The 27,779-nt window shown below is 40.8% G+C and overlaps 1 protein-coding gene across 1 annotated transcript; it reads right to left on the bottom strand.

Moving 5' to 3' along the window:
* Positions 1-634: 634 nt before the first annotated feature.
* usp37 (ubiquitin specific peptidase 37) lies at positions 635-24,775 on the bottom strand. The gene is made up of 17 exons (XM_034186092.1): positions 24,605-24,775; positions 23,617-23,757; positions 22,128-22,243; positions 20,323-20,400; positions 13,826-13,914; positions 11,586-11,679; positions 9,444-9,599; positions 7,224-7,355; positions 4,781-4,904; positions 4,478-4,710; positions 4,017-4,134; positions 3,527-3,606; positions 2,606-2,770; positions 2,459-2,512; positions 1,926-2,073; positions 1,622-1,841; positions 635-855 (listed from the first exon to the last, which is right to left on the bottom strand). Exons 1-17 carry the CDS (start codon positions 24,773-24,775, stop codon positions 635-637), a joined length of 2,340 nt encoding a protein of 779 aa, XP_034041983.1.
* Between the last annotated feature and the right edge of the window lie 3,004 nt (positions 24,776-27,779).

Below are 27,779 nucleotides of genomic sequence, written 5' to 3'. Positions count from 1 at the left end.
ACAGAAAAATGCACGTTACTTGTGCACGCAGCCTGTATGGAGTACAGGATCTGCGTTACAATATTGTTTTCATAGTGCTCAGGGTGTCCAGGACAGGTACAGTAGATGTTTGAGTATCTATCAAGATGCTCATATAATAATGTATGAAAAGGTGGAAAAGTGCCAAAGTGGTTGGAAAGGGGTGGTGATTATATCATATCAATCAGCAAACCCTGGGAGGACCCATCAATCCAAAGAAGTGTAGACCAATAGCACAGATGTCACAGATATGAAATATAACAAAAAATTACTGATTGACTAATTGATTAGCATTTTAATGTGGAAAGCAGAGGGAATTCTATCACAAAGCAGATTCAGCAGGAGTTGAGAGTTCAAGACACACATCAGCACAGAGATTAAGAAAACACAAATTAATAAAAAAAAATATTGGAATTTGTGTGTGTTGGAGGGGTAGAGGAGATATGGTTTGAAAAGAGGAATTATGATTGTAAGTATGACTGTAACAGCAGACTAAGGTTAGGTGTATTTATGTCCAAACTGGGAGAGCCCTATCAGGACGATATCTAGTAGATAATGGCAGCCCCAAATGCTGTGTCTTTCACCAAATAGACTTATTATAATAAAGGATGTATATTCAGGGCAACGTTGGACTGTCATTGTTTGCAGATGACAGAGCTTTCTTTAGTCTTACATGTTCTTGGAGGCTCTGGGCCAGAGCCTGTTGCAGCTCTTGCTCCTCCCTCTCCTGATCCAGACTGTACTGTTGGACCCAGTCCAGTTCCCCCTGCTGCACACCCTCTGGTGTCTGGTTTTCTTTGTTCTCATCCATGGTCAAGTCCAGGGAATCCAGCACATCTACATTATGCCAAAACACAAGACATGTCAGTGAACCTTCACTGACAGTGATTCCACACAATCACACACTCCTGCATCCAAACAGAAGCAGTTACATAAGTCAACATTCTCCTCTGCCTACATTTGCGGTATTCTTGCTGTTGAAGATGGCTTCTTCCCCCAATTTGAAACGAGAAAAAAAAAAAAAAAAAAAAGCTACCCCCTTGTGTTTTGTTTTAAAACCTGCACCAACCAGAAGAACATGAAACAGACATCAAATCTTAATCTGATTTCAACGTGTTCACTGAAGGCACATCTGAATAAGATATATTTTTTTTAATGCCAGGTGTAAATGGGGTGTAAACTGTACTTCTCTGCCAAACCTCAAACGTGTGCAAGGTCTTAAGGTATTACTCATAATGGCAAGTTTCATCACAATCCAAGAAGTCCTTGTGGGTTTCGTGATCTAATCTTGAGGCTACCCTATAGTGGCCATATCTGGGATTGAAACGCACTCAGTGTTAAACTTGTCTGAGGTCTTAGTGAGGTGACCTTGTGTACCAAAGTTGCTCTGTCCAATGATTTGGTGCATCAAAGTTCATCAAACTTAACAGTGTTTGTCCTCATGTTATTTCAGTTTAATGAGGTACAAGATGGTCGTATTTATTCTTTTAGTGTTCTTTTCTCCACAAGCTATCTGGAATGGACAAACTCACTCACTCAACCACTCATCTACATTTTTGCTGTCAATGCCCTACACTGTCACCAGTGCTGGGGAAATAAATACCTGTCGGCTGTTTTGAGTCTGTGTCAATCAAATCTGCCTGGTAGGCCATCTCACGAGAATCCCCATCTCCAAAGCCTGTGTCGGGGCTGCTGGACTTCTCTTCCTGCGGCGAACGTGGAGCGGGGAGGCCAGCCTCTTGACGACTCATCTCCAAAACTGCCGCCAACATGTCATCGTCATTTATACCACTGAAGTCTGACGGATCCACTGTCGCTCCCCGCTGCAAACATCAAAGTGTCAATATGTCAGAACAAATAAAAAAAAAGTAATCCTTTCACATCAGCGTCTATGAACTGATGTGCACCTCCACTGGCCGGTCATCATCGTCAGGCAGGCAGCTGCTGAGCCGCCGCTTACGGCTCGAGTTGACCTTTCTGTTGGGCTCCTCTTCACTGTCAGACTCCACAAGAAGAGAGTTGCAACTGGAATTCGCTGCTTTCCCTCCAGGCTTCCTAGAATCCGTAGAAACATTGACCGAACTCATAAAACAGAACCAATTTGTGTGAAATGCACATTTAAATCCCTGACAAAGAACCAACATCCAGACCCTACACCAACTGTAGCTTGGCTGAGTGGAGGCACTTTGGCCCCCATTGCTTCTTCTGGGCTATAAAACATCAGTTATTGCCTGATACAAACTGGGACTCATCATTCTGGTAATACAGCTGTATTAGCTTGAATCCAAACACTGTTATAACTTCTGAAAAATTAGTATTTTTATAACATTTGGGAACATCTGATTATGCCTGTGGTTCAGAGCTGTAAACACTGCAGATACAAACCAATCTATTTTCCTGTTCATCATTTTTAAAGGTTTGGAGAAGCACTGGGACTTACCGGAGAGGTATTGTGGAGGATGTGACAGCCTGAAACATTTTGAGTGTTCTGAGCCTGAGGAGGAAATTATCACGTTATTATTCTCTGTTGATCTAGACGTCACAATGATTAAAATGATGAAAGCATTCCAAGTGGTTTGGGCCTCACGTAGCATTCTGGGAACTCCAGTTGAGACTGATAGGGGGGCGTGTGGCTTCAGTGCAGTGTGACAGCAGGGTTAGGTACCGCGGAATCACCACCTGTTGGCCCAGTTTGCTGTTCACAGACAACTGGGCATTAAAGCTGTAACGTTTTAAGTGTAGGATCAGCACTCTGGGAGGGACAAAAGCATGGAGAAGAAGGAAGACGGGCTTTACTGTCATTGCACCTGTAGATGAATACATAGTCATACAATGAAACCCCAATTACAGTTAGGCACAATCCAACCAGGAGGAGCAGTGGGCAGCCACAAAAACTGAAGCAAGGTGTGAAATAACTGTCCTCTTATTCCTCTAAAAACCTCTCGCTCACTAGTGTTCAGTAGCAAATGCTTAAAGCAGGCAGGGGTCAAAATTAATGCCAGCATGAAGGTAAAGTGGACCTTTGGGCAATCAGAACAAAATTCCAACGCAGGCATTAACAAAGCTACATTTAACAGTTCATCACCAGAACAAAGGCAATACCATCCTGGATTAATGGGTTCTTCCTTAGTCGACAGGCATTTCTTTAAGGTGGATGATGTCCCAGTTTTCCTCGTCAGTTACTTGTGATGTTCGGTTGGATCTTGGAGTCAAAAGCTCACGACTTCCTGAATGTTTATTTGGGCCTCCTTCCTGAATGATATAAAGTCTGTGCGGCCTCTAGCATAGTTTGTGTGGTTAAGTCTTCTTTCTGATTAATCTTTTGGAAATTCTAAATACTACTGACTGATTCTTGAGGTAAACTGTGAACAGATGGTGAATTTCAGCTGATACATGGCTGGAAAGCAGGTGCAAATGAAAGTTCATGTCAAACCCCCGGAGATACCAGCTGTGTCTCAGAGCGTACTGAAGACGTATGATGCAAAGAGTGTATTTAGTTAAGAAATACCTGGGCAGTTTGCTGAATTTGTGCGTCACTGTTGCGGCATTCCCATTGCACTTCTCACAGGAATACTCGATTTCCTCCATCTGCAAAAGTTAATGACTTTAATTTTTACATCTTCAGAGATTAAACAACCAGTTACACCTTATGTTTAGGTGCCACTAAGTGGTAAATGATGCTCAGAAAGGCACCTTCCTAAAAGGTGCATAGACTTAACTGTATGTTGTCATTCCATCAGACATCAGTTTCTCAAAAGACTCTACAATGACACCTCAAGATCACCCATTCAAACACACGCTCACAATGACATCAGGACCTGACATACAAGGTGCTCAACCACACACCAGGAACAATTTGGAGTTCTGTATCTCACTCAAGAACATACAGACAGGTGTAGACGGGGATAACACCAGCGTCTCATTGGTTAAGGGACGACAACACCACCACCTGTCATAGCTTCAAAAGAATCCTTATAGCAAGTCTGTTCCAGACTCACTCTGAAAAATAGGTCCAGAGAATCCTGGATGGACCGAAGCAGCAGCGTCTTCTTTTTGCGTGGTAAGTCTATGGACAAGTCGTTGAATTGCTCACGCTTTGTCACAACCTCGCCACAGCTGCAACACATCAGAAAGGCATAAAATATGTTCTGCTGGAGAATTAAATAGGTTGTAGCCAGAGTTGTGTTATGCAGTGTGACGTTCACACAGAAAAAGTCATCTGAAGACAAAGACTGTTCTAACTCGAGAGGAAATCTGTAGACTCTATATGGAAGCAATGGGATAAATTATCAACCACCATCTGTAAAAAGCTAATGAGACACTTATTCTATCAATGAAAAGCACAAGGAAAGACGAGCAAATAAACAAAAACCAGAGATGCCTTTTTAAATGAACTTCCTGAGTGAAGATGCTGATTTTTAACTCCTGCTTCTACCACTAAACACCAAATCTGGCTCACCTTTTGCAAGTGATTGTATGTTGCACCTCAAACTCCATATTCACCGCCACAGGGCAGGTATAGCTGCGGGAGGTGCCCACTTCTTCACCGGGCACTCCTGCCACCTGGTGGCCATCCTCACACACTGCATTAGAAGACAAGGAGGCTGTGGCTTCATTTGAACAGCTTTTGTTTATTTTGTCCACATCGTCCTTCAGCTGGTCCAAACACTGGCTGAGGAACTCATGAGCATCCTGAGGAACAAGAAAGCATGTAAGACCAAATCAAGCACAGCAAATAAATAAACAATTCTTAAAAGCTTACATTCTGCATATTCCCAGAGAAGCGCTCAGCGGTGGAAGAGATGGCACTCTTAACTTTCCTCAGGAGATCCTTCTTTGTCTCTGGACAGCCCACATCCTTCTTCGCCATAAGATGTGCAAACCGCCTAAAGTGAGAGAAGTTGTTGCACACACAATCAGTTTACCCTCTGATCCCCAATGATGGCCCCCTGCATCATGATCAACTTAGCCTCATGTATCTATTAATAGATCAACAACAGAATGTCAGAGACACTTCATTTGACCATGTTGGGAAAGTACAAGTTCTCACCAAGAATCTGCATCTAGTTTGAACACGACCCCTCACTCAGAGCCAAAGCTAGCGCAAGAGAATGTCACATGGCCAAAGGTTCTCCGCTTGTGAGTGTGTCAAAAAGGATTTCCATCCAATGACTAACCAGGAGCCACTCCAGTTAGCTTCTGAGATCTGACAGGATCAGAGCAAAGAGGCTGCTGAAGCCCTTGTATGCAGCTCTTACTTAGTAACATTTTAGCTACAGTGAGGAAAATAAGTATTTGAACACCCTGCGATTTTACAAGTTGTCCCACTTAGAAATCATGGAGGGGTCTGAAATTTTCATCTTAGGTGCATGTCCACTGTGAGAGACATAATCTTAAAAAAAAAAAAAATCTGGAAATCACAATGTATGATTTTTTTTTATTATTATTATTTATTTGTATGTTACTGCTGCAAATAAGTATTGAACACCTGTGAAAATCAATGTTAATATTTGGTACAGTAGCCTTTGTTTGCAATTACAGAGGTCAAACGTTTCCTGTAGTTTTTCATCAGGTCTGCACACTGCAGCAGGGATTTTGGTCCACTCCTCCATACAGATCTTCTCTAGATCTTTCAGGTTTGGAGTTTCAGCTCCCTCCAAAGATTTTCTATTGAGTTCAGGTCTGGAGATTGGCCAGGCCACTCCAGGACCTTGAAATGCTTCTTACAGAGCCCCTCCTTAGTTGCCCTGGCTGTGTGTTTGGGGTCATTGTCATGCTGGAAGACCCAGCCATGACCCATCTTCAATGCTCTTACTGAGGGAAGGAGGTTGTTTGCCAAAATCTCGCAATACATGACCCCATCCATCCTCCCTTCAATACGGTGCAGTCGTCCTGTCCCCTTTGCAGAAGAGCACCCCCAGAGTATGATGTTTCCACCCCCATGCTTCACGGTTGGGATGGTTTTCTTGGGGTTGTTCTCATCCTCTAAACATGGTAAGTGGAGTTGATTCCAAAAAGCTCTATTGTGGTCTCATCTGACCACATGACCTTCTCCCATGCATCATCCAGATGGTCACTGGTGAACTTCAAACGGGCCTGGACATGTGCTGGCTTGAGCAGGGGGACCTTGCTGCCCTGCAGGATTTTAAACCATGACAGCATCATGTGTTACTAATGTAATCTTTGTGACTGTGGTCCCAGCTCTCTTCAGGTCATTGACCAGGTCCTGTGTAGTTCTGAGCTTTCTCAGAATCATCCTTACCCCACAGTGAGATCTGCATGGAATCCCAGACCGAGGGAGACTGACAGTCATCTTGTGTTTCTTCCACTTTCTAATAAATAATCATAACAGTTGTCTTCTACCAAGCTGCTTGCCTGTTGTCCTGTAGTCCATCCCAGCCTTGTGCAGGTCTACAGTTTTGTCCCTGGTGTCCTTAGACAGCTCTTTGGTCTAGGCTATGGTGGACAGGTTAGAGTGTGATTGAGTGTGTGAACAGGTATCTTTTATACAGGTAACAAGTTCAAACAGGTGCAATTAATACAGGTAAAGAGTGCAGAATAAGAGGGCTTCTTAAAGAAAAATTAACAGGTCTGTGAGAGACAGAATTCTTGCTGGTTGGTAGAGGATCAAATACTTATTTGCAGCATTAACATACAAATAAATGCTTAAAAAAAAAAAAAAAAAAAAAAATCACACATTGTGATTTCCAGATTTTTTTTTTTTTAGATTATGTCTCTCACAGTGGACATGCACCTAAGATGAAAATTTCAGACCCCTCCATGATTTCTAAGTGGGAGAACTTGCAAAACCGCAGGGTGTTCAAATACTGATTTTCCTCACTATATATCATAGATATTCATTCCACTGCGCATGTTGTTCCACATTCCTTTTGTGACAGATTAAAAAAGTGTTTTCCAGTAGCTGAAAAGGCTCTTCTTCCAATTTTTGTTGATATTACAAACATTTCTTTCTTTCTGTGTTCTGTCATTAAACAATGAGCAACTAACTTTCTGCAGCAAAGTCTCACACACACTGAGTGCTGTCAGTCTGCTGAAAGGAGGAGGACACAGAGCCATGTGAAATTCTCCAGGCTCCAGGATAACTGTAAGGCACACACTGACTAGTGGGAAGGTCCACTTTAAAGCTGAGTATGCACACATACACGGCAATGTCTGAATACGTGTTGAAAAAGAAAACGTGGTACCTGAGCAACGCGTTGATAGGCACCTTCTTCCATGGGATGCTCTGCTTCAGCAGATCAATGGAGAAGGAGGGGAGGCTGAAGAGAGACTGCAGGATGGCGTTCATGTAGCACGTGTTTCCCAGGTTTGAGAATCTATGGCACACGTTTTATATAACAATTACGAAGGGTTTTTTTCTCAACCCATAAGCGTAACTAAGCAAAGGGAGGGCACTGCAGATGTCTGTCACTTGGGCCTAAAAGGAAAAAATTAAAAACTGCTGCAGACTTGTTTGGCCTGAACTGTGACATTTTGAAGTGAATTATGTAAAAATAAATAAGATACTGCATCATCACCTACGGCCACATGATGGCACCATCTACACATGTGACAAGCTGGTGCGCCTGTGCACCGATTTGAACGAGGTACTTACTGTCTGATCTACATTTGGAAGCAAAATGTAACATTAATGCACCATTAAGCTGGATGCCAACTGCCATAAAACAATAAGACAATGACTTGAAATGAAGTGGATGTGCTGGGTCTTAGAGAACGAGTGAAATGATTAAATCCTAGTCTCAAACTAATAATTTGAATAAAGACAGGCAACAACTTTCATTCTACTCAGTACTCTACTTGTCTGCACTTTGTAGGACAGCCAAAACTGCACCGAGGAGAATGGAAAGGCTAAGGTAATCACTCCAAAATATCAGGAGTTGAAGATAGAATGTGCACACACAATCACTGTGATCATTCAGATCGGTGAGTGTGCACCTCATCTTCCCGTGCCACCATGAGATGAGGGCTGGGAGTCCACTGAGCTCCAAAATACGTCTGGTGTGCCTGCTCAGGAGGACAAATGTGTTGATCCTGAAAGTACTATATAATGAGTATCAGTATGCTGATGACGATACCTTTGGGTCTCATCTCCTGAAGTCGTCACAGCATGCCATCAACATTATAGATGGGTATTATTCCAGAGCTGGTCTTTAGATCAACCAGACTCAGGCCAAGGTCCTCCAGCATCCTGTTCTCCAAGAGACATCATCCTCCGAGAGACATCATCAATGATGTCAGGCTGAAGAACAGCCAGTAGCACCACCTCCAACTATGGTGTCTTCGACAAAAGTGATCAGCCACCACTTGAATGCTGTTTCTGTTGCTTTCAGGTGGCTGAGTGCATTCCAGAACCACAACTAAAGGATACAGTGCAAAGCATCTTTCCACACTCCTGTGTGGCGCGTCATGGAACCTCTACGAACGCCATTTGAAAAAGATGAAGTTCCATATCAGATGTCTCCAGTGCATCATGGGACTGACATGGAAGGACAGAGTGCCGTACATAAGGGTTCCTGGAGCATGCTGTTATGACCAGTATCAAAGTCTACATCATCACCAGACAACTGAGGTGGCTTGGGCATGTCATCTGAATGCCAGGAAACCGGCTTCTAAAGATGTTGTTTGTTGAGGGCATCTGGAGAGCCAAAAAAGTGCCATCATGACCACAACAAGGTTGTGCTCGCCTGTGCCACAGACCCAAGCACTTGGACCAACCAAACTGGGTCAAGACCATCACCCAGGGTGTCAAGCATTTCGACTCAGAAAGGGAAAATTAAAGAGCTGAAGAGGCAGACATGACATCAATGGCAAGTGCAGCAGGCCCAGCATCGTGCCCTGCCCTGGATCTGCCAGTGGAGGTGCAGATCTGCCTCTTCAGCCACAAGACGACACATCAACAATTAAAGGTTGTCATCGGTGTCAATTAACCACCAAAAAGAAACAAGCAAGATAAATAAAGTTCTTACTGTCATTATGGTTACCCTAATCCAGATAATGTAGACATAATTTTGAATAAAAATTTCAAATTAAAAATGCAGGTGTCATTATTCACTGGTACGTTTGTACTGATATTTGTTACATCTTTTACTACATTCCTGTTTTGCTTCTTTTGCTTGTGTTGTGATCTGCACTGTAAACCTTTTAAGTAGAATGGCCTAAGCAGTGGGTCACCCCCCCCCACCCCCCCTTACCGCTGTCGCCTGTGTGCTTGCTCTAGGGGTTGGTAAGATTAGGACTTACTTGAGTGAAGTGCCTTGAGGCAGCTTTGTTGTGATCTGGCACAATATAAACTAAATAAATTGAAATTCATAACGCGAAAACTGATCTGATTTGTGACTAAAAACAGTTATCCAATCTGAACTCGAGTTCTGTGATCTGGTGCACCCCTACTTCACATTTCTTACCCTTGCAGCGTAGACTGAGGCTGGGCCAAGGTGGAGGGCCTCTGCTTGTTCCAGCCACTGTAGTCCAGAGACGGCCGTACTTTCTTGAAAGGGGTGGAATGGTTTGGAAGTGCAAGGCTTCTTTTAGCAGTACTGGACTGTGGTGTATTGGATGGCCTGAGATTTGAGTGACACATACAGAATACATACAGAAAAAGGTGTCAATAATTACAATAAAAGAGAGGCATTTGTATAAACCAGTGGTGTCCAAAGTTTTCCAGAAAGGGCCCAGAAGGGGCAGGTTTTCTTTGCAACCACTGATTCCAGCAGGTGATTTCACTGATGAACTCATCCCATCTGCTCAAAGTGATGCTAATCAGTGAAATCACCTGGTGAAGTCAGTGGCTGCAAAGAAAACCTGCACCCTCTTGGCCCTTTCTGGAATACTTTGGACACCACTGGTATGAACCAAATCCCCAAGGCAGCTACTCTACAAGCCTTCACTAGCCCACAACATTCAGTTACCACAACATGACCAGAGACTCACAAAAAACCCCTTAAGGGCCAACTCTGTTGAGGAACCAAGATTTACCTTGGGACTACAGTCAAACAGTTCCAAAGATCATACAGTCTGGAACTAGTTTGATTATTGACATACATTTCCTCGGGTCGTCTATGTCTAATCCTAAAATAGACCCAAAGTCAGTTATGGTTTCACCCGTGTTGGATAGTTTGTCACCAGGATTCCTCAAAATTTGTGGCACATGTTCATGGAATTTTGATGACGGTGTGGAGCCTAGTGTTTATTTTAATCAGACAAGACATGTTTGTCAACGACCATTTTTTCATGACAAAACCGACACTATGTCAGTGTTCTAAAACACTAAGACTAAATTATCACGCATTACTATCGAGGAAAAAAAAAAAAAATGTTTTGTTTGGAATAAAATCTCTCCATTTTTGTCCTTTGAATGCTGTATTGCAAGGCCCCAGGGGTTGATGAGATCCATCCTGCCAGGCATTATGTGTATTAAAAATATTGCATTTGGTTGAGTCACTCTTTCTTTCTAAGTCCGCTGCAGAAGTGGTACCTTAAAATACTAAAGCCTCATTTATGCTTCTGCACCTCTGCAACTCTGTGGCCACGCAGTTACGTTGACATGCACGTTATTCTTTTAAAGTTCTACATTGCGTCTTTATGCAATTTGCAGCAACAATGGTGTTTTTTCTGCATTAATTTGTCTCTCAATGAGCTTCTTTATACAATCATCAACCTTTAAACCAAAGGTAAGGTGTACAATTTCCTTCCATGAACTGCAGGTCATTTGAGCTGCTTTTTCTGAATCCTTGTGGTAAAGTTGGTCGTATTTGTGGACTTTTCTGCCAAACGTATTTGATCCATGATCAAAAGGGAATAAGCGTGCGCACTGCAAAACTTTTAAAATATGACGAGAAAGGAAGGAATGAAACCAGAATAGTAACAAATCACAGCCCTTTGCGGTCTGCATGATTTAGCAGGTGTGCCTCAGGCTCCGGCGAGCCACACAGAGGGCTCTGATCTAAAGCGGTTTAGATCAGTTCGTACCTCTGTTGCTGGGTACATCCAGACTGCCCTGTCCGGTACATGCGAGGGGTTTTTAATTAAAATGCATTACAATCGGACAGGACGTTTTGCCTGATGTGAGCGAAAATCCATTATACAAAAACCGTTTATTAAATGAAAACCATACAAAAGCATTGGCACTTTTGCTTTTGTCCAGTGAGTGTGAATGTCCGGTTTAAACAATGACGGTCTAGGCGAGTTTAAACTGTACAACTTTTCTCTGTTTTTATTAAATTTAAAAGTCAATCAATCAATTTTTTTATATAGCGCCAAATCACAACAAACAGTTGCCCCAAGGCGCTTTATATTGTAAGGCAAGGCCATACAATAATTATGTAAAACCCCAACGGTCAAAACGACCTCCTGTGAGCAAGCACTTGGCTACAGTGGGAAGGAAAAATTAGCAATATTGTAAAAAAAAAAAAAAAAAAAAAAAAAAAAAAAAAAAAAGACATGAAAACTTGGTATCCAAACCATACTGAAATGCCGCTTCTTTGACACCTTATATTTTAGGACTGAAAGATTTATTAGCATTTTAGTCAACCTCTGCAGACACTCACCTGTCTAGTGATGAGTGGCTCTGGCTGTAGTCTTTAGTCACAGACCGGCTGCCATAGAATGATGATGGCTGAAGTGGAGCTGAAGCCAGTGGAGCTGAGAGGAAGACGGCATTGGGACAAAGTTCATGCAGGAATATCTTTATTTTGCTCATACACGTAATTCTATTCTACATTCTATCATTCTATTTCTTAATACAGGAAATGGTGCAACTATGGAAATTCTTAGCACTTAAATTTAAGGAATTACTATTGTAAAAATTAAATTTAAATCAAAATTCTAATGTTTTAAACAGGAAAAAAAATAATACAGAAAGCAGGTGAAACCACAACGTGAAGACAAAAGATTTTAATAGCTTGGTTTATCTTTATCAAAGATAACTTTTAAGTTATCTGACTATATATATATATATATATATATATATATATATATATATATATATATATATATATATATATATATATACACACACATATACACATATATACACACACACACACACACACACACACACACACACACACACACACACACACACACACACACACACCTACAGTAGTGTTCAGAATAATAGTAGTGCTATGTGACTAAAAAGATTAATCCAGGTTTTGAGTATATTTCTTATTGTTACATGGGAAACAAGGTACCAGTAGATTCAGTAGATTCTCACAAATCCAACAAGACCAAGAATTCATGATATGCACACTCTTAAGGCTATGAAATTGGGCTATTAGTAAAAAGAAAAGAAAATGGGGTGTTCACAATAATAGTAGCATCTGTTGTTGACGCTACAAACTCAAAACTATTATGTTGAAACTGCTTTTTTAGCAATCCTGTGAATCACTAAACTAGTATTTAGTTGTATAACCACAGTTTTTCATGATTTCTTCATATCTGCGAGGCATTACTAGTTTACTAGTGTGCTTGGGGTCATTGTCTTGTTGAAACACCCATTTCAAGGGCATATCCTCTTCAGCACAAGGCAACTTGACCTCTTCAAGTATTTTGACATATCCAAACTGATCTATGATACCTGGTATGCGATATATAGGCCCAACACCATAGTAGGAGAAACATGCCCATATCATGACGCTTGCACCACCATGCTTCACTGTCTTCACTGTGAACTGTGGCTTGAATTCAGAGTTTGGGGGTCATCTCACAAACTGTCTGCAGCCCTTGGACCCAAAAAGAACAATTTTACTCTCATCAGTCCACAAAATATTCCTCCATTTCTCTTTAGGCCAGTTGATGTGTTCTTTGGCAAATTGTAACCTCTTCTGCACATGTGTTTTATTTAACAGAGGGACTTTGCAGAGGATTCTTTCAAATAAATTAGCTTCACACAGGCGTCTTCTGTCACAGCACTTACAGGTAACTCCAGACTGTCTTTGATCATCGTGGAGCTGATCAGTGGGTGAGCCTTTACCATTCTGGTTATTCTTCTATCCATTTTGATGGTTGTTTTCCGTTTTCTTCCATGTGTCTCTGGGTTTTTTTTTTTTTCCATTTTAAAGCATTGGAGATCATTGTAGATGAACAGCCTATAATTTTTTTGCACCTGCGTATAAGTTTTCCCCTCTCCAATCAACTTTTTAATCAAACTACGCTGTTCTTCTGATCAATGTCATGAACGTCCCATTTTCCTCAGTCTTTCAAAGAGAAAAGCATGTTCAACGGGTGCTGGCTTCATCCTTACATAGGGGACACCTGATTCACACCTGTTTGTTCTACAAAATTGACAAACTCACTGACTGAATGCCACACTACTATTATTGTGAACACCCCCTTTTCTACCTTTTTTTTTTTTTTTTTTTTTTTTTTTACTAATAGCCCAATTTCATAGCCTTAAGAGTGTGCATATCATGAATGCTTGGTCTTGTTGGATTCGTGAGAATCTACTGATACGTTGTTTCCCATGTAACAATAAGAAATACACTCAAAACCTGGATTAATCTTTTTAGACACATAGCACTTTATATATATATAGATATATATAGATATAGATAGATAGATAGATAGATAGATAGATAGATAGATAGATAGATAGATAGATAGATAGATAGATAGATAGATAGATAGATAGATAGATAGATAGATAGATAGATAGAGAATATATTGTGGACTAAATTCTATAATGCATTTGCATAAATTTTACTTCCTTTTTAATTCCTCCAGCAACAACCAAATTTAACAAATTTCCTGCCAACATTTGAACAAAGGTTTCTAATCAGAACTTTACCTGAATTCCTGTTCTCCTCTGACTGCTTCAGCTTTTCTTTGCAGCTCAGCAGAAACTTCCTGGATGGGTCTAAAGTGGCTTTATTGTTGCTGAGCAGAAGAAAGAGTAAAAATATTAATTAGTTATTTGGTTGTGGAAAGGACCTAAATGACTGCCAGAACAACCCACAATCAACTTTATGATGAGCTACAAATTTGTATAGAGTGCAGAATAAAAATGTGTCCTTCAACATTTTTTCTACATGGTGTACATCCCAAAAGTTTTAGTGATTCAAACTAAATTTAACAGCAAAAAATACCTTGTGTTCTCGGTCACCCATACTTATTTGTGAGCAGGCAATGTTTTCATTCAGCCATGTCATAACAATAAGAACGTAACAAGGCAACTTCAGACTTCATTGTAATAATCACTGCGGAGACAAGTTTCCAAGTTGCTACTGGAGAGACAACATTCAGAGAAACAAAAGGCAACCAGAAACAACACGTGTGTAAATCATGGGTTCATTAGTTTTGAAAAGGTGTCAGAAAGATGTGGACGTTTGAGTGAAAGGGGCATGAAGGCTACAGGGCCGGAGTAGGAACTTGACTGAGATCTTCAGGAGATGCATTCCTGCTGCAAATGAAATCAGTGTAAATTTATAGGGTCAGTGTTCATTGTACACAATATTTTGGCTCTGTGACCTTCAAAACTGGGTGAAGGCCATTAATCATTTAATTTGACCTAGACCTTCAAGAGATGTGTCCTTGCACCCAATTTGGCAAATCTGTGTTATTTCTTTGAAAAATTATTGGTAGTACAGTATTGTGGGTATTTCTGGCCCTGTAACCTTCATAATTAGATCAAGGCCAGTCATCATTGAAGCTAGCCTAGACCTTGAAGGGATGCATGTCTGCTTCAAATATGATGAACCTGTCTAAAATCCTTGGAAAGTTACTGAGAGTACAATCTTCATAAACACACAGACATGAGTTTTGGCTCTGTGAATTTCAAAATTTGGTCAAGGTCATTCATCATCAGGCTTGACCTAGACCTTCAAGGAATGCAATTTGGTTAACATCTCAAATCTGTTAAAAATTATGAGGAGTACAATTTCAGATGGATGGGCAGGATGGGGGCACCTATGACCCATTCGACCCCTGTAATTATGCTGCATTCTGTCGGTGGAATGCACGGAGAACTGGGCACACACACACCGGTACTGTCTGTGCACTTTAAGAGACAGATGTACATGTTTCTGTGTTTGTGTTGTTGAGCCAGAAAACTATAACACTATTTAAGAGAAACACCAGTTTTCATGAAACGCAGCCTTCACTTTAAAGTGACTTTTAAGGACATGTTGCACTTTTCTTTTTTTTTTATGTGATTGTAAGTCTTTCCGCGTATATGTGCTCATAATTACTGGTCTTAATGGCTGAGTAGGTCCTTGATATTTGATCGGTGCTTTGTATGTCACGAGACATGGAATATTCGTCCCATTTGTGTTGCGTTGCATTTAGAGTGCGATTTGGTTCCATTTAGTGTGCAAATTTGGTTCCATACATTTGGTACCATTGCACTCTGCAAACCCCGCCCACTAGTGCGGGCAGCATTTAGCTAAACATGAAGAGTTTGTTTTGCTGACTGATGATTTGGAGGAGCTAATTGACCGTGCTAATTCTCCAAATACACACACACACACACACACACACACACACACACACACACACACACACACACACACACACACACACACACACACACACACACACACACACACACACACACACACACACACACACACACACACTGCGCTGTAAGCTGTCTGGGTGCATGAAGAGCTGTTAGGAGGAAGTTAGAATGAAAACCTGGTCTTTTTTTTTTTTAAGCAAGTACACAAAGTTGGTGCACGGCATCGCCGACAACATTGTCAGAATTATTTTTGGACTCCTATTTAAAGTTTGTGTTGGATTGTTGATGTCAGAGCAGCAGTGATGCACCAAAGACACATTTCTGATGTGATTTTTCGCTGGAGTGAGGAAGTACACAAACTTTCTCTCTCTCTTTTTTTGTTGGTTTTTTGGGGGGGGGGGGGGGGGGGGGGGGGGCACACAAGGTCAGTGCAGTGATGCACCAAAATGTAGGTCCCTTTTCTGTTTATAAATTAATATAATATCTATTGACAAGGATCTATTTTAGCCGTTATATAAAACAAATAATGAATGTTTTTACATTCTTTCAATGGAACGAATATTTCATGAGGTGAAAGCTGGAACATACCATTCAACGAGCCTCGCTGAATGGTATCAAATCAAATCAATTTTATTTATATAGCGCCGAATCACAACAAACAGTTGCCCCAAGGCGCTTTATATTGTAAGGCAAAAGCCATACAATAATTACAGAAAAACCCCAACGGTCAAAACGACCCCCTGTGAGCAAGCACTTGGCAACAGTGAGAAGGAAAAACTCCCTTTTAACAGGAAGAAACCTCCAACAGAACCAGGCTCACGGAGGGGCAGTCTTCTGCTGGGACTAGCTGGGGCTGAGGGGAGAGAATCAGGAAAAAGACATGCTGTGGAAGAGAGCAGAGATCAATCACTAATGGTTAAATGCAGAGTGGTGCATACAGAGCAAAAAGAGAAAGAAACACTCAGTGCATCATGGGAACCCCCCAGCAGTCTAAGTCTATAGCAGCATAACTAAGGGATGGTTCAGGGTCACCTGATCCAGCCTATAAGCTTTAGCAAAAAGGAAAGTTTTAAGCTTAATCTTAAAAGTAGAGAGGGTGTCTGTCTCCCTGATCTGAATTGGGAGCTGGTTCCACAGGAGAGGAGCCTGAAAGCTGAAGGCTCTGCCTCCCATTCTACTCTTAAAAACCCTAGGAACTACAAGTAAGCCTGCAGTCTGAGAGCAAAGCGCTCTATTGGGGTGATATGGTACTATGAGGTCCCTAAGATAAGATGGGACCTGATTATTCAAAACCTTATAAGTAAGAAGAAGAATTTTAAATTCTATTCTAGAATTAACAGGAAGCCAATTAAGAGAGGCCAATATGGGTGAGATATGCTCTCTCCTTCTAGTCCCCGTCAGTACTCTAGCTGCAGCATTTTGAATTAACTGAAGGCTTTTCAAGGAACTTTTAGGACAACCTGATAATAATGAATTACAGTAGTCCAGCCTAGAGGAAATAAATGCATGAATTAGTTTTTCAGCATCACTCTGAGACAAGACCTTTCCAATTTTAGAGATATTGTGCAAATGCAAAAAAGTAGTCCTACATATTTGCTTAATATGCGCATTGAAGGACATATCCTGATCAAAAATGACTCCAAGATTTCTCACAGTATTACTAGAGGTCAGGGTAATGCCATCCAGACCAAGTACAAGTACAGGCCAAGTACAATAACTTCAGTTTTATCTGAATTTAAAAGCAGGAAATTAGAGGTCATCCATGTCTTTATGTCTGTAAGACAATCCTGCAGTTTAACTAATTGGTGTGTGTCCTCTGGCTTTATGGATAGATAAAGCTGGGTATCATCTGCGTAACAATGAAAATTTAAGCAATGCCGTCTAATAATACTGCCTAAGGGAAGCATGTATAAAGTGAATAAAATTGGTCCTAGCACAGAACCTTGTGGAACTCCATAATTAACCTTTGTCTGTGAAGAAGACTCTCCATTTACATGAACAAATTGTAATCTATTAGATAAATATGATTCAAACCACCGCAGCGCAGTGCCTTTAATACCTATGGCATGCTCTAATCTCTGTAATAAAATTTTATGGTCAACAGTATCAAAAGCAGCACTGAGGTCTAACAGGACAAGCACAGAGATGAGTCCACTGTCTGAGGCCATAAGAAGATCATTTCTAACTTTCACTAATGCTGTTTCTGTACTATGATGAATTCTGAAACCTGACTGAAACTCTTCAAATAGACCATTCCTCTGCAGATGATCAGTTAGCTGTTTTACAGCTAACCTTTCAAGAATTTTTGAGAGAAAAGGAAGGTTGGAGATTGGCCTATAATTAGCTAAGATAGCTGGGTCAAGTTATGGCTTTTTAAGTAATGGTTTAATTACTGCCACCTTAAAAGCCTGTGGTACACAGCCAACTAATAAAGATAGATTGATCATATTTAAGATCGAAGCATTAATTAATGGTAGGACTTCCTTGAGCAGCCTGGTAAGAATGGGGTCTAATAGACATGTTGATGGTTTGGAGGAAGTAACTAATGAAAATAACTCAGACAGAACAATCGGAGAGAAAGAGTCTAACCAAATACCAGCATTACTGAAAGCAGCCAAAGATAACGATACGTCTTTGGGATGGTTATAAGTAATTTTTTCTCTAATAGTTAAAATTTTATTAGCAAAGAAAGTCATGAAGTCATTACTAGTTAAAGTTAAAGGAATACTCGGCTCAATAGAGCTCTGACTCTGTCAGCCTGGCTACAGTGCTGAAAAGAAACCTGGGGTTGTTCTTATTTTCTTCAATTAGTGATGAGTAGTAATATGTCCTAGCTTTACGGAGGGTGTCACAAGGGAACCCATTCTGTGGGTGGTAGCAGTGTGAGTGTGGACCGGAGCGCGGCTCGCTCTCCACCGTTGTGCGGACGTCTTACGGTTGTACCGCTCCTAATCCGAATGGTTTCCACCTCGTTGTCGCCCAGTGTCTGTCAAACTGTGATGCAGTCGCGCTGCTCCAGTCGTTCCGTCTTTTTCCTTGGAATGAAAAAATGCCGAGCACACGACACACACCTCACACAAAGGCTGCTTACAAGCAAATGACGCAATCGACAGGCTCATGCAAGCACACGTGATTCAAATCCATCAGGTTTTTGAAAAAAATAAAAAGGTCCGATACGCGGGAGCCAGAGGGAAAAGATGCGCCGCCGAGAGAAGAGACAGACGGAGTCCCTCCCCTGACGTTTTTTTTTTTTTTTTTTTTTTTTTTTTTTTGGTGCATTATACAATAGGATCACCTTTCATAATGTTTGAGATGTCACTGAAGCAAAAACAATTATAATCAAAGACATTTTCTCCTTGAAATGTTGCTTGTCACAAAAAGCCAATTTTCTGTTTTTTTTGTCAGAAATCAGCATTTTTAGTGATACCCACCCATGTTCTGCAGACAATTACTACAGAATGGAAAGAGGTACAAACAAACATTTTTTTCTGATGATAAAGGAAAGTCTGAAGTTTCTTTTGGTATGTTTGTTGTTGACATGGACATAGAACTCAATTTTCTATGGGTCTTGAAAAAACACTCAAATGCTGAAAAATCCTGGCACTGGGATGTTCTGAACTTTGAAAATGGCTGGCACTCAATGAGTTAATGTTGAAGAATCCCTTTCAGGAATAAACAAACAACGGACATGCACGTTAAAACGGCTGCTGCCGCCTTTTTAACCTGCATGTCAGCTGTTTTATTACCGCTTTGTACATGGACGTGGAATGCCTCCTTGACATTGTTATTCACAGGCAACACGATGATACACACACATTTTTTTTCAGTTACATACAATTTTAAGCATTTTGTTTTGATTTTAACAGGCTGCGTTTATGACTAATGGCCATGCAGGTGCCCTAAACCTTTTGAGGGCTGCTGCTTTTACCGTGACTGCATCAAAATGAACAGTTATCACTTAAAAACAAGTTATGATAACACAACATCATACTTGTGTAAACTTTGGAATTAATCTGTGCCTCAGTTCTTAACGTTAGCAGCTATATTCCATTCAAGCGTGCGCTGGAACGCTTCTAAAAGCTACGTCACGGCTGTCGGAAACACGAGTACTTTGTTTTCGGACGTCTCTGTAGCTGTTTGTTGCAAATGCTGTATACTTTGAAACTGGTCAAGGAAGTGCACAAAGTAATCCCGGTCGATCATCGGATGGTCACTAACAATCTAAATCTTTGATATGATTTCGGTGCAACATATCCTTTAAATTACAGCAACAGTCATGATCATGAGTTTTACTAAAACGTGCTTTCTGCTCAGTGCAGAAAAGCTCAGAACTATGGTTAACCCGTTATGCACACAGACATTTGTTTTTAACAAAACAAGCAAAACATAAGCCTCTTTAAATGCGCCTGAAGTTTACAATAAATTTTTTTTAATTCTGTCTATGAGGAGGCGACTGCATCGCGTCTGTCGAACACAGTGAGTTCACGCCCAGGTTTCAAAAACAAAATATATAGACATAAGAATGCACTAATCTTTTGATTTTGATAAATCTCACTGTCTGCATGCAAACCTCAGCTATTTACATTTTCACAACCCACAAAATAGCACCATTGGGTGAACATACAACAAACTGTATGATCAGGAAAACAACCATATTAAATGAACAATACACACTATTTTGTGCACTGAAAAGATGCAATCCTCAGTGCACAGTACATCAGCATACAGATATTGTTTTGTTTTTTTGTTTGTTTTTTTGCTGGTGCTACAATGTTTACACACGTTCAGTAAATCCAGCCCTTCGTGTGTGATTATAAATTGCATTTTACCTCGACGAGTCATTTTCCTTGGGGTAGTCCTCTGTCAGATCACTTTCAGAGTTAAGGAGTCTCTTTCTCTTCTCACTCCTGGGTTTGAAGGTGGGGGGAGAGAACACAATCAGTTACAAGCCCGATATGATCATTGTGGAATTTAAAAACAGTCAGCAACAACCACATTTGGAGAGTGACAATTTTTTTTATTTTGCCTCTGTACACCAACACAATGGAGATTTAATGAAACAATCCAGATGTGGTTGGTTGCAGTGTCAACAATCAGCTTTAAGGGGTTTAAGAAAAATATCCCAATCCATTTATCAACCAAAATCAGAAAAAGCTGGGACAGTATGGAAAATGTAAATACTAAAAAACAAACAACAATTTACATTTACATTCTTCCCTTTAACTTCTGTTACACTGCAGACAATATAAACCCAAGATAGTACTTCATGTTGTGTCATCGTCATTTCATTTGTTAACGTACATCCATCCATTCCTGCATTTCAGGTCTACAGCACATTCTGAATAAGTTATAACAGGAGCATTTTGGGGCTAGTAATGAGGTTAACAACTAAGTAAATAACGACATTAATTCAAATGGGTGATGTCAGCAGGTGACTGCAATCACCAGCAGGATCCCCAAAAGGCCGACTCTTTGAGGAACAAACCAGTGAAGATCTCCAGTTAGTCATCAAATACATGAGAAAGTTAATGAAACGTTTAAACCTAAGGCCCTTCAGCTTCTGCCTTGTTTCACTCAGGGACGCCACAGCAGATCAGAGGTGGATCTGCATGCTAATTTGACAAGGTTTGCACCAGATGACCTTCCTGATGCAACTCCACAACACATGGAGAATGGGCAGTAGTTAGAGGTGTCAAATCGATTCAGGAAGTAGCAAGATAGCGTTTGTGTGTTTGGCAAGCTGTCCGCTTTACTTTCCCCTGGTTGTTTTAATGTTTTTTGTTTGTTTGGAAATGTTTCTCCTTTCCTGGTTTGTACAGTCAAGCACGACTGCTCCCGAGAAATCTGCTGAAGTTGTTAACTGGTGTTCTGCAAAAATCAGATGTGCTGCTATGTTAGTGAGACGGGGGCGCAGGGGTGGCGCAGAGAATGAGCAGCAGTCTCAGGGCACAAGCGTGGCACCTGAGGATTGTATGAATGCGGACTGCATACTCAGAGGCTATAAAATTCAGTTACTCCTGACAGCACAGATTTTTTGTTTGTTTGTTTTTTTTTGGGGTTTTTTTTCCACTGAAACATGCTGCCATGCTGCTGATGCACTAGCAAGCACGAAATGGAGTTGTGGTTTCTGAAACAGGCTGTCAACTAATCGGAGTGAAATTCATGTCTAATAAATCTGATTCTCAATCGTCCAAATATGCATTAATTAGCCCAGACCCAGATCTTTGAGATGGGAGTTTGGCCAACCGTACTTTTACATTTTAGTTTAAGTAGGAAAGTTAGCAGACAGGCACATGTAAAATTTGTTTGCATGCAGTTTATGTAGCCTTGTTCCTCACTGCAGAGTTCCGGTGGCCATTAAGACCAGTGTTGATTGTCTTCTCATTTCAAATGTCTTGCACTTCAACATGGAACAATTCTGGATTACACCTACAATAATATGCCAGCAATGAAATAAAGAAATGTCATGCGCCAACAAAACATCTAACTGACATCAAGTGATCTGGACAAAAAACTTCAAGCTGGATCTGATGGGGCAGCATGTTCATGGACATGGGTTTCATAGTAATCACGTTATTGTGATGCTCCCAATAGAACACAAACAGAGCAAGTTCAAAGAAACTTTCCATCATACCGGTTCTCAGAGAGTCCAGTGCGGGTGGGAGTAGACGCTGATCTACTTGGGCTGCCCAGTGGTTTCCGTGGTGTTGTGTCTTCCTTGCCTTCCATGCTCTGCCGCCGTGGGGTTGTCTGGAAAGTAGTTCAAGCAGATAGTAAATACAAACATGGTTGTCTTAATATGCATTACGTAATATTTAAAAATACAGATTTTTTTTGTCTTAATTGCTCACCTGTCTCTCCCCAGGTGAATGAGCCTCATTTTTCACAGAACGATTCCCAAGAACACTGAAGTTTGCACTTCCATGGGACGCTTTTAAAACTGCTAATTTCAGAAAGATAAGAATATGGCAAAGCACAAAAATAAGTCAAGTTGCTGGACACTAAACATTTTGTTGAGTCTTGACATAAATAATTATGTAATTGGTCACTGGATCCTTGATCTCTGGACATAAATAAAATCTGTGCATGGTGGATCCTAGATCTCTGGACGTAAACAGAAATAAAATCTGTAGACGTAGATTAGTGGTTAGCACTGCTGCCTCACAGCGAGGTCATGGGTTCGATTCCCACCTGTGGCCTTTCTGTGTGGAGTTTGCGTGGGTTCTCTCCGGGCGCTCCGGCTTCCTCCCGCATCCAAAGACACGCAGGTTAGGTGGATTGGAAACTTTAAATTGTCTGTCGGTGTACGTGCGGGTGAAAATGTGTTTGTTTGTCTACGTGTGGTCCTGCGACAGACTGGCGTCCTGTCCAGGGTGTACCACGCCTCGCGTTCTATGACTGCTGGGATAGGCTATAGCCCCCTGTGACCCTTAATTGGACTAAGCGGCTGGAGATGAGTGTGTGTGTGTGTGTGTGAGTGTAGTTTTTGTCAAAAGCATTTCCATTCAGGTATTAATGAGACGGCTGTGGTCTTGCAGCTGAATGAGCTGCAAATTCATAAAGAAAGAAGGACGTCTCAAATTTTTTTTTGGGGGGGGGGGGGGGGGGGGGGGTTGCAGATCCAGCGCTTTGCTGCTTTGAAAAGCTTCTCAGCTTGCACTGCAACCCGCTGCTTCACTTCGCAGCTTCTCAGAAGCGGCAGGTCTGCAATCAACTTAGAGAAATGATTATTTTCCCAATTACATACCCTCAAAAACAAATGGGGCTCCGGCATAATGTGAACCGATAACGGAATCATTACCAAAAAGGCTACTGATGTCAGTGGATCGAATGATTTGTTATCGATTCTTAACAGGAACCAGTTATTGATACCCATCCTTATTGTACACAGAAATTGGAAGTGTTGGTGTCTACGTAATTGTATCTTTAGAATTCCCCTATTAACACATTTTTATAGTGACCACAGCACTGCAGAAGTTTTACCACATGTAAAAAGATTCTTGTTATCAGCCCTAAGTTTGACTTCAAAGTTTGGCTTGCTTTAAATATTCTGAATTGAGCAGAATTCCATAGGAGGACTGCAGCAACCTATTTTGTAAATGGGTGTAATTACTTGGTTTTGCCTGTTTCAGCTTGTCCAGGTACTCTTTAGTCTTCTGAAGTACAGTAGGAGGGATCTTATCCAGGGTAATGACGCTGGTGTCCTTCAAAGTCACCATAATTCGATTCCGATTGTGGGAAGTTTGCTTCACATTCTGGTTCAGCTGAAGGGGATAAAAAAAAAGGCTGAAAAAAGAAAAAAAAAAAAAAACTATACATGCTTATTCTATTCTATTCGTTCTATTCACTGCGGTTTTTCAGTTGGTTTATTTTACTGACGTTAAGAAAATGTGCTTGGTGGAGCAACGCCAATATAAACATGACAAAAGATCTCAAAAGTCTGAAGGAGGACTAGAACATTTGTACAGGCCTAAATTCTTGTGTTCTTTCTCATAAAATATGTTTGACTGTTGCCAAGTGACTTTAGAGTGGTTTACTAGGCCACGCTGGCTCAAACTCTCATGATTCACAAATAAGAACTTACAATTTCAACACCCAAATTTCAAAAGATTTATAGATCAGACGGGGTGGGCAGGCAGTAGGGATATAAAAAAAACAACTATCAGCACTGTAATCTTAGGGGAAGTACTTCACTATGATAGAACCACCCCAATACTGGAAGGCACAAACCAACACAGAGCAATAAATTCAGATTCTTCATACCAAAAGAGTACATTTTTAGCTAAGCCTTATTCCTGTGCCTTTGCAATTTACTTGTTGGAAAACATTCTGAATTTGGTTTTCTTGAAAGCACTATACAAATAAATGTCATCAGAATCAGGAGTCTGAACTTTATAGGGAATTAATGCAACAAAAAAAAAGTCAAGATGCGCAATGAATGGGAATATTGGATGACTAGGCGAGAAGCCTCACAGCAGCAATTCAGAACACTTGTATTGTACACAGTCACAGAGACATCTTACTGAGACAAGAATACATTGCAGTAATACAGACAAGATGACGGCTGCATGCACAACTTCTGAAGTAAGCACTTCAGAAGCTACACACTACCTGGAAAACTTTGGAAGCTCCACCACAGTTGAATCTTAAACAGAGAGTGACTTTGTTGTCTTTTTCCAGGATTTCAAAAGTTCCTTCTCTCCATTTGGTGGTACCCACGTCAATGCTGGTAAGCCGAATCTGAACACCACCACTGCAGAGTTTTGGCACTGTGGTTGCCATGGCTTACTATCCAGTGGATGCACTTTTGTGTCTGCCACCTGTGCACTAATAAACAACACAAATTAAGTGCCAGCAGAAGTTACAATTTCTAAATTATCAAAACATATTCAGTGACTTGGAAATGTTCATGTATCCATCCCCTGAATTGTCTGACAAACAAAACATAAAACTGGCAATTAAACTGATTACTTACAGGTATTATACCAAAGGGGCTGGTTACTTATGCAACCCATCATCTTGGCTTTTACCAAGGAAGAACAGAAATGAAAACAACAGTTAGGGCGACTATAATCTGGGTCGTGAGGTTCAAGTATGGTGTCAGATCAGTGCCAAAACAAGTCTTGTGTAAACCAAGCATAAAGTTGCACGTTTATACAAGAGAATAAGGTTGGGGCTGATCTGATACATTATCGGCTTACAATGTAATTCACGGATTTGAATTTTTCAATACAACCTGCTGGGTTTTCCAGTATAGGAAAACTCTGTGAAATGTCTGCAGGGGAGGACTTCCGGTAATGGCGGCGACGTGTGAAAGCCTGCTCTGCTACACAACTTTCAAAATCCTGCTTTAAAAGCCATTTAAATACTGAAATTTAATCCATCAACAACGTGAGTACTAAAGAAATCACTGATGCCACAAAAGAAGATAAGCCGCGACCAGGCAGAGCAGTCTAACTTATCCAAATTTGCAACAACAATTGTTAAGCCCAAGCTCAACGATAAGGCTACGGAGGCTAACGCTACTAAAAGTACTATGGAGGATGTGGCTACGGTGGATGCTAATGCTATGGAAGCTAGCGCTAATGAGGATATCACTACCGTGGCTGCTGCTACAAATGAGAGCACACAAATTCATACAAAGACAGTTGAAGAAAGTGATAACACTAACAGGAATAATGGGGGCTATTAACAAGCTGAGATCTGAGTTTTCTCCGAGATTGAATGGTATTCTCGATGCGATTGAAAATGTACGAGCAGATATTAAGGACTGTGCGGAGAGAATCACACAGGCGGAGACGAGGATATCTACTACTGAGGACGACGTGAGCGAACTCCGGGTCAAGGTGAAACGCTTAGAAAAGAAAAATAAAGACTTAGAAGAGAAAGTGCTTGACTTGGAAACTCGTTCATGCCGCACTAATGTAAGACTAGTCGGCCTTCCTGAGGGTGCAGAGGGCAATGATATCTGCGGCTTTCTGGAGAGCTGGCTCCCGGAGGTGTTGGAGCTACCGCCCCTCCGGCAGGGCCTCACGGTGGACAGAGCACACAGACTAGGACCAAGAAGAGAACGCGCTACTAACCCCGCACCCAGTACCCTTATAATGCAGTTTCTGAGTTATAAGGATAAAGAAATGGTAATGGCAGCAGCTAGAGCAAAACGACAGATCCTCTACAAGAATCATCATGTGAGGTTTTATCACGATATGGCCACGGAGATGCATAAGAAGATGAAAGAGTTTGAGGAGGCGCGCCGACAACTACGAGCACTGGGGCTGAGGTATGGCATGATTCCTCCTGCGTGGCTTATAGTGACTTACCGCAACAACACGCACATCTTTACCAACGCCAGAGACGCGGAGGACTTCATCAAGGAGATCCATGCGCATAATCAACAGGACGATGGTACAGGTGACAATACAGAAACAACTACTTAGATTCCATTATGGAATACTGATTTTGTATAATACAAAATATGTCGAAAAAGTATATCTTGCATCGTTTTTATTTTTTCACTGTATGTTAATGAGTGATAGTTCAATGTTTAATTTGCAGTAAGATATATATGGCTATTTTCTCAACACTATTATTATTGTTTTGGATTGTTGGATTCTATATGAGGGCTTAATTTGTAGCAGAGTAGCTAGGAATATTTTAATTTTAATTAGATTTTTTTTTTTTTTTTTAAATATCAGCAAGGTTATACCGATCCTCACTTTGTGTGGAACAGTTTTTATTTTTGCCTTTCGGAGGTCTAGTTCTTGGAGAGGGGGGACAACCCCTAGGGATAACAAGGGGGTGTACATGTTAGTTAAGGGGAACAAAGTTTGTTCAACCTTTTTGTTTATTTTATTTTATTTCTTTTTTGTTACCTGGTTGGAAATTAGATACACAGTGGGGAAATACATAAATATGTTACTATGTCGGTTGAACTAAAAGTTAAAATTACATCCTGGAACTGCAGGGGGCTACAAAAACTAAAAAAGATCAAACAGGTTATGAATAGGATTAAAATATTACAATCAAATATTGTATTTCTTCAGGAGACTCATTTATTACAGGAAGACAAACTCAGAGTGAGGAGGAGGTGGAAGGGTAAAATACGGACAGCTTTTACTTCTCAAGCAAGAGGTGTTATGATTTTGGTTCATGATTCAATCCCATTACAAGTTAATAAAGTTATTAAAGATAAGGGAGGCCGGTATCTAATTATTCAAGGAAGTATTCTTAGGGAACAAATTATTTTGTTAAATGTTTATGGCCCAAATACAGACGAACCTAGTTTCTTTCAAAATGTGTTTCTTATGGTAGCTTCCCTACCTGGCTCCTATATTATGGCAGGTGACTTTAATTGCACCTTAATCCCTCAGATGGATAAAAGTTCGGGAACAGATCAATCACACCTTAAAAGTAGATGTGTTATTCAACATTTTATGAAAGAAATGAATCTAACTGACGTGTGGAGAGAAAGTAATCCCAATGATAAAGTATATTCATGCTATTCTAGTACACACCAATCATATTCACGTATAGATTTCTTTTTAGTTTCAATACTACTAAGGCACAAAATTCAAAATGCTACTTATGATCCAATACTCCTGTCGGACCATGCACCCGTTTCTATTTACTACGATTTAAAATTAATAAGCGAAATACCCAAATGGAGATTTAAAATAAAATGGTTAGCGGATGATGGCTTTGTCACCCTCCTAGATGAACAAATTAAATACTATTTTGAAACAAATACGACAGAAACCTCAAGTAGTACCCGATGGGAGGCATTTAA

This window comes from Thalassophryne amazonica, chromosome 14 (genome assembly GCF_902500255.1).
Source record: "Thalassophryne amazonica chromosome 14, fThaAma1.1, whole genome shotgun sequence".
In the NCBI taxonomy this organism is placed as follows: Eukaryota; Metazoa; Chordata; class Actinopteri; order Batrachoidiformes; family Batrachoididae; genus Thalassophryne; species Thalassophryne amazonica.
The sequence above is the reverse complement of the archived record's forward strand: the minus strand, read 5'-3'. Positions and strand labels throughout refer to the sequence as shown.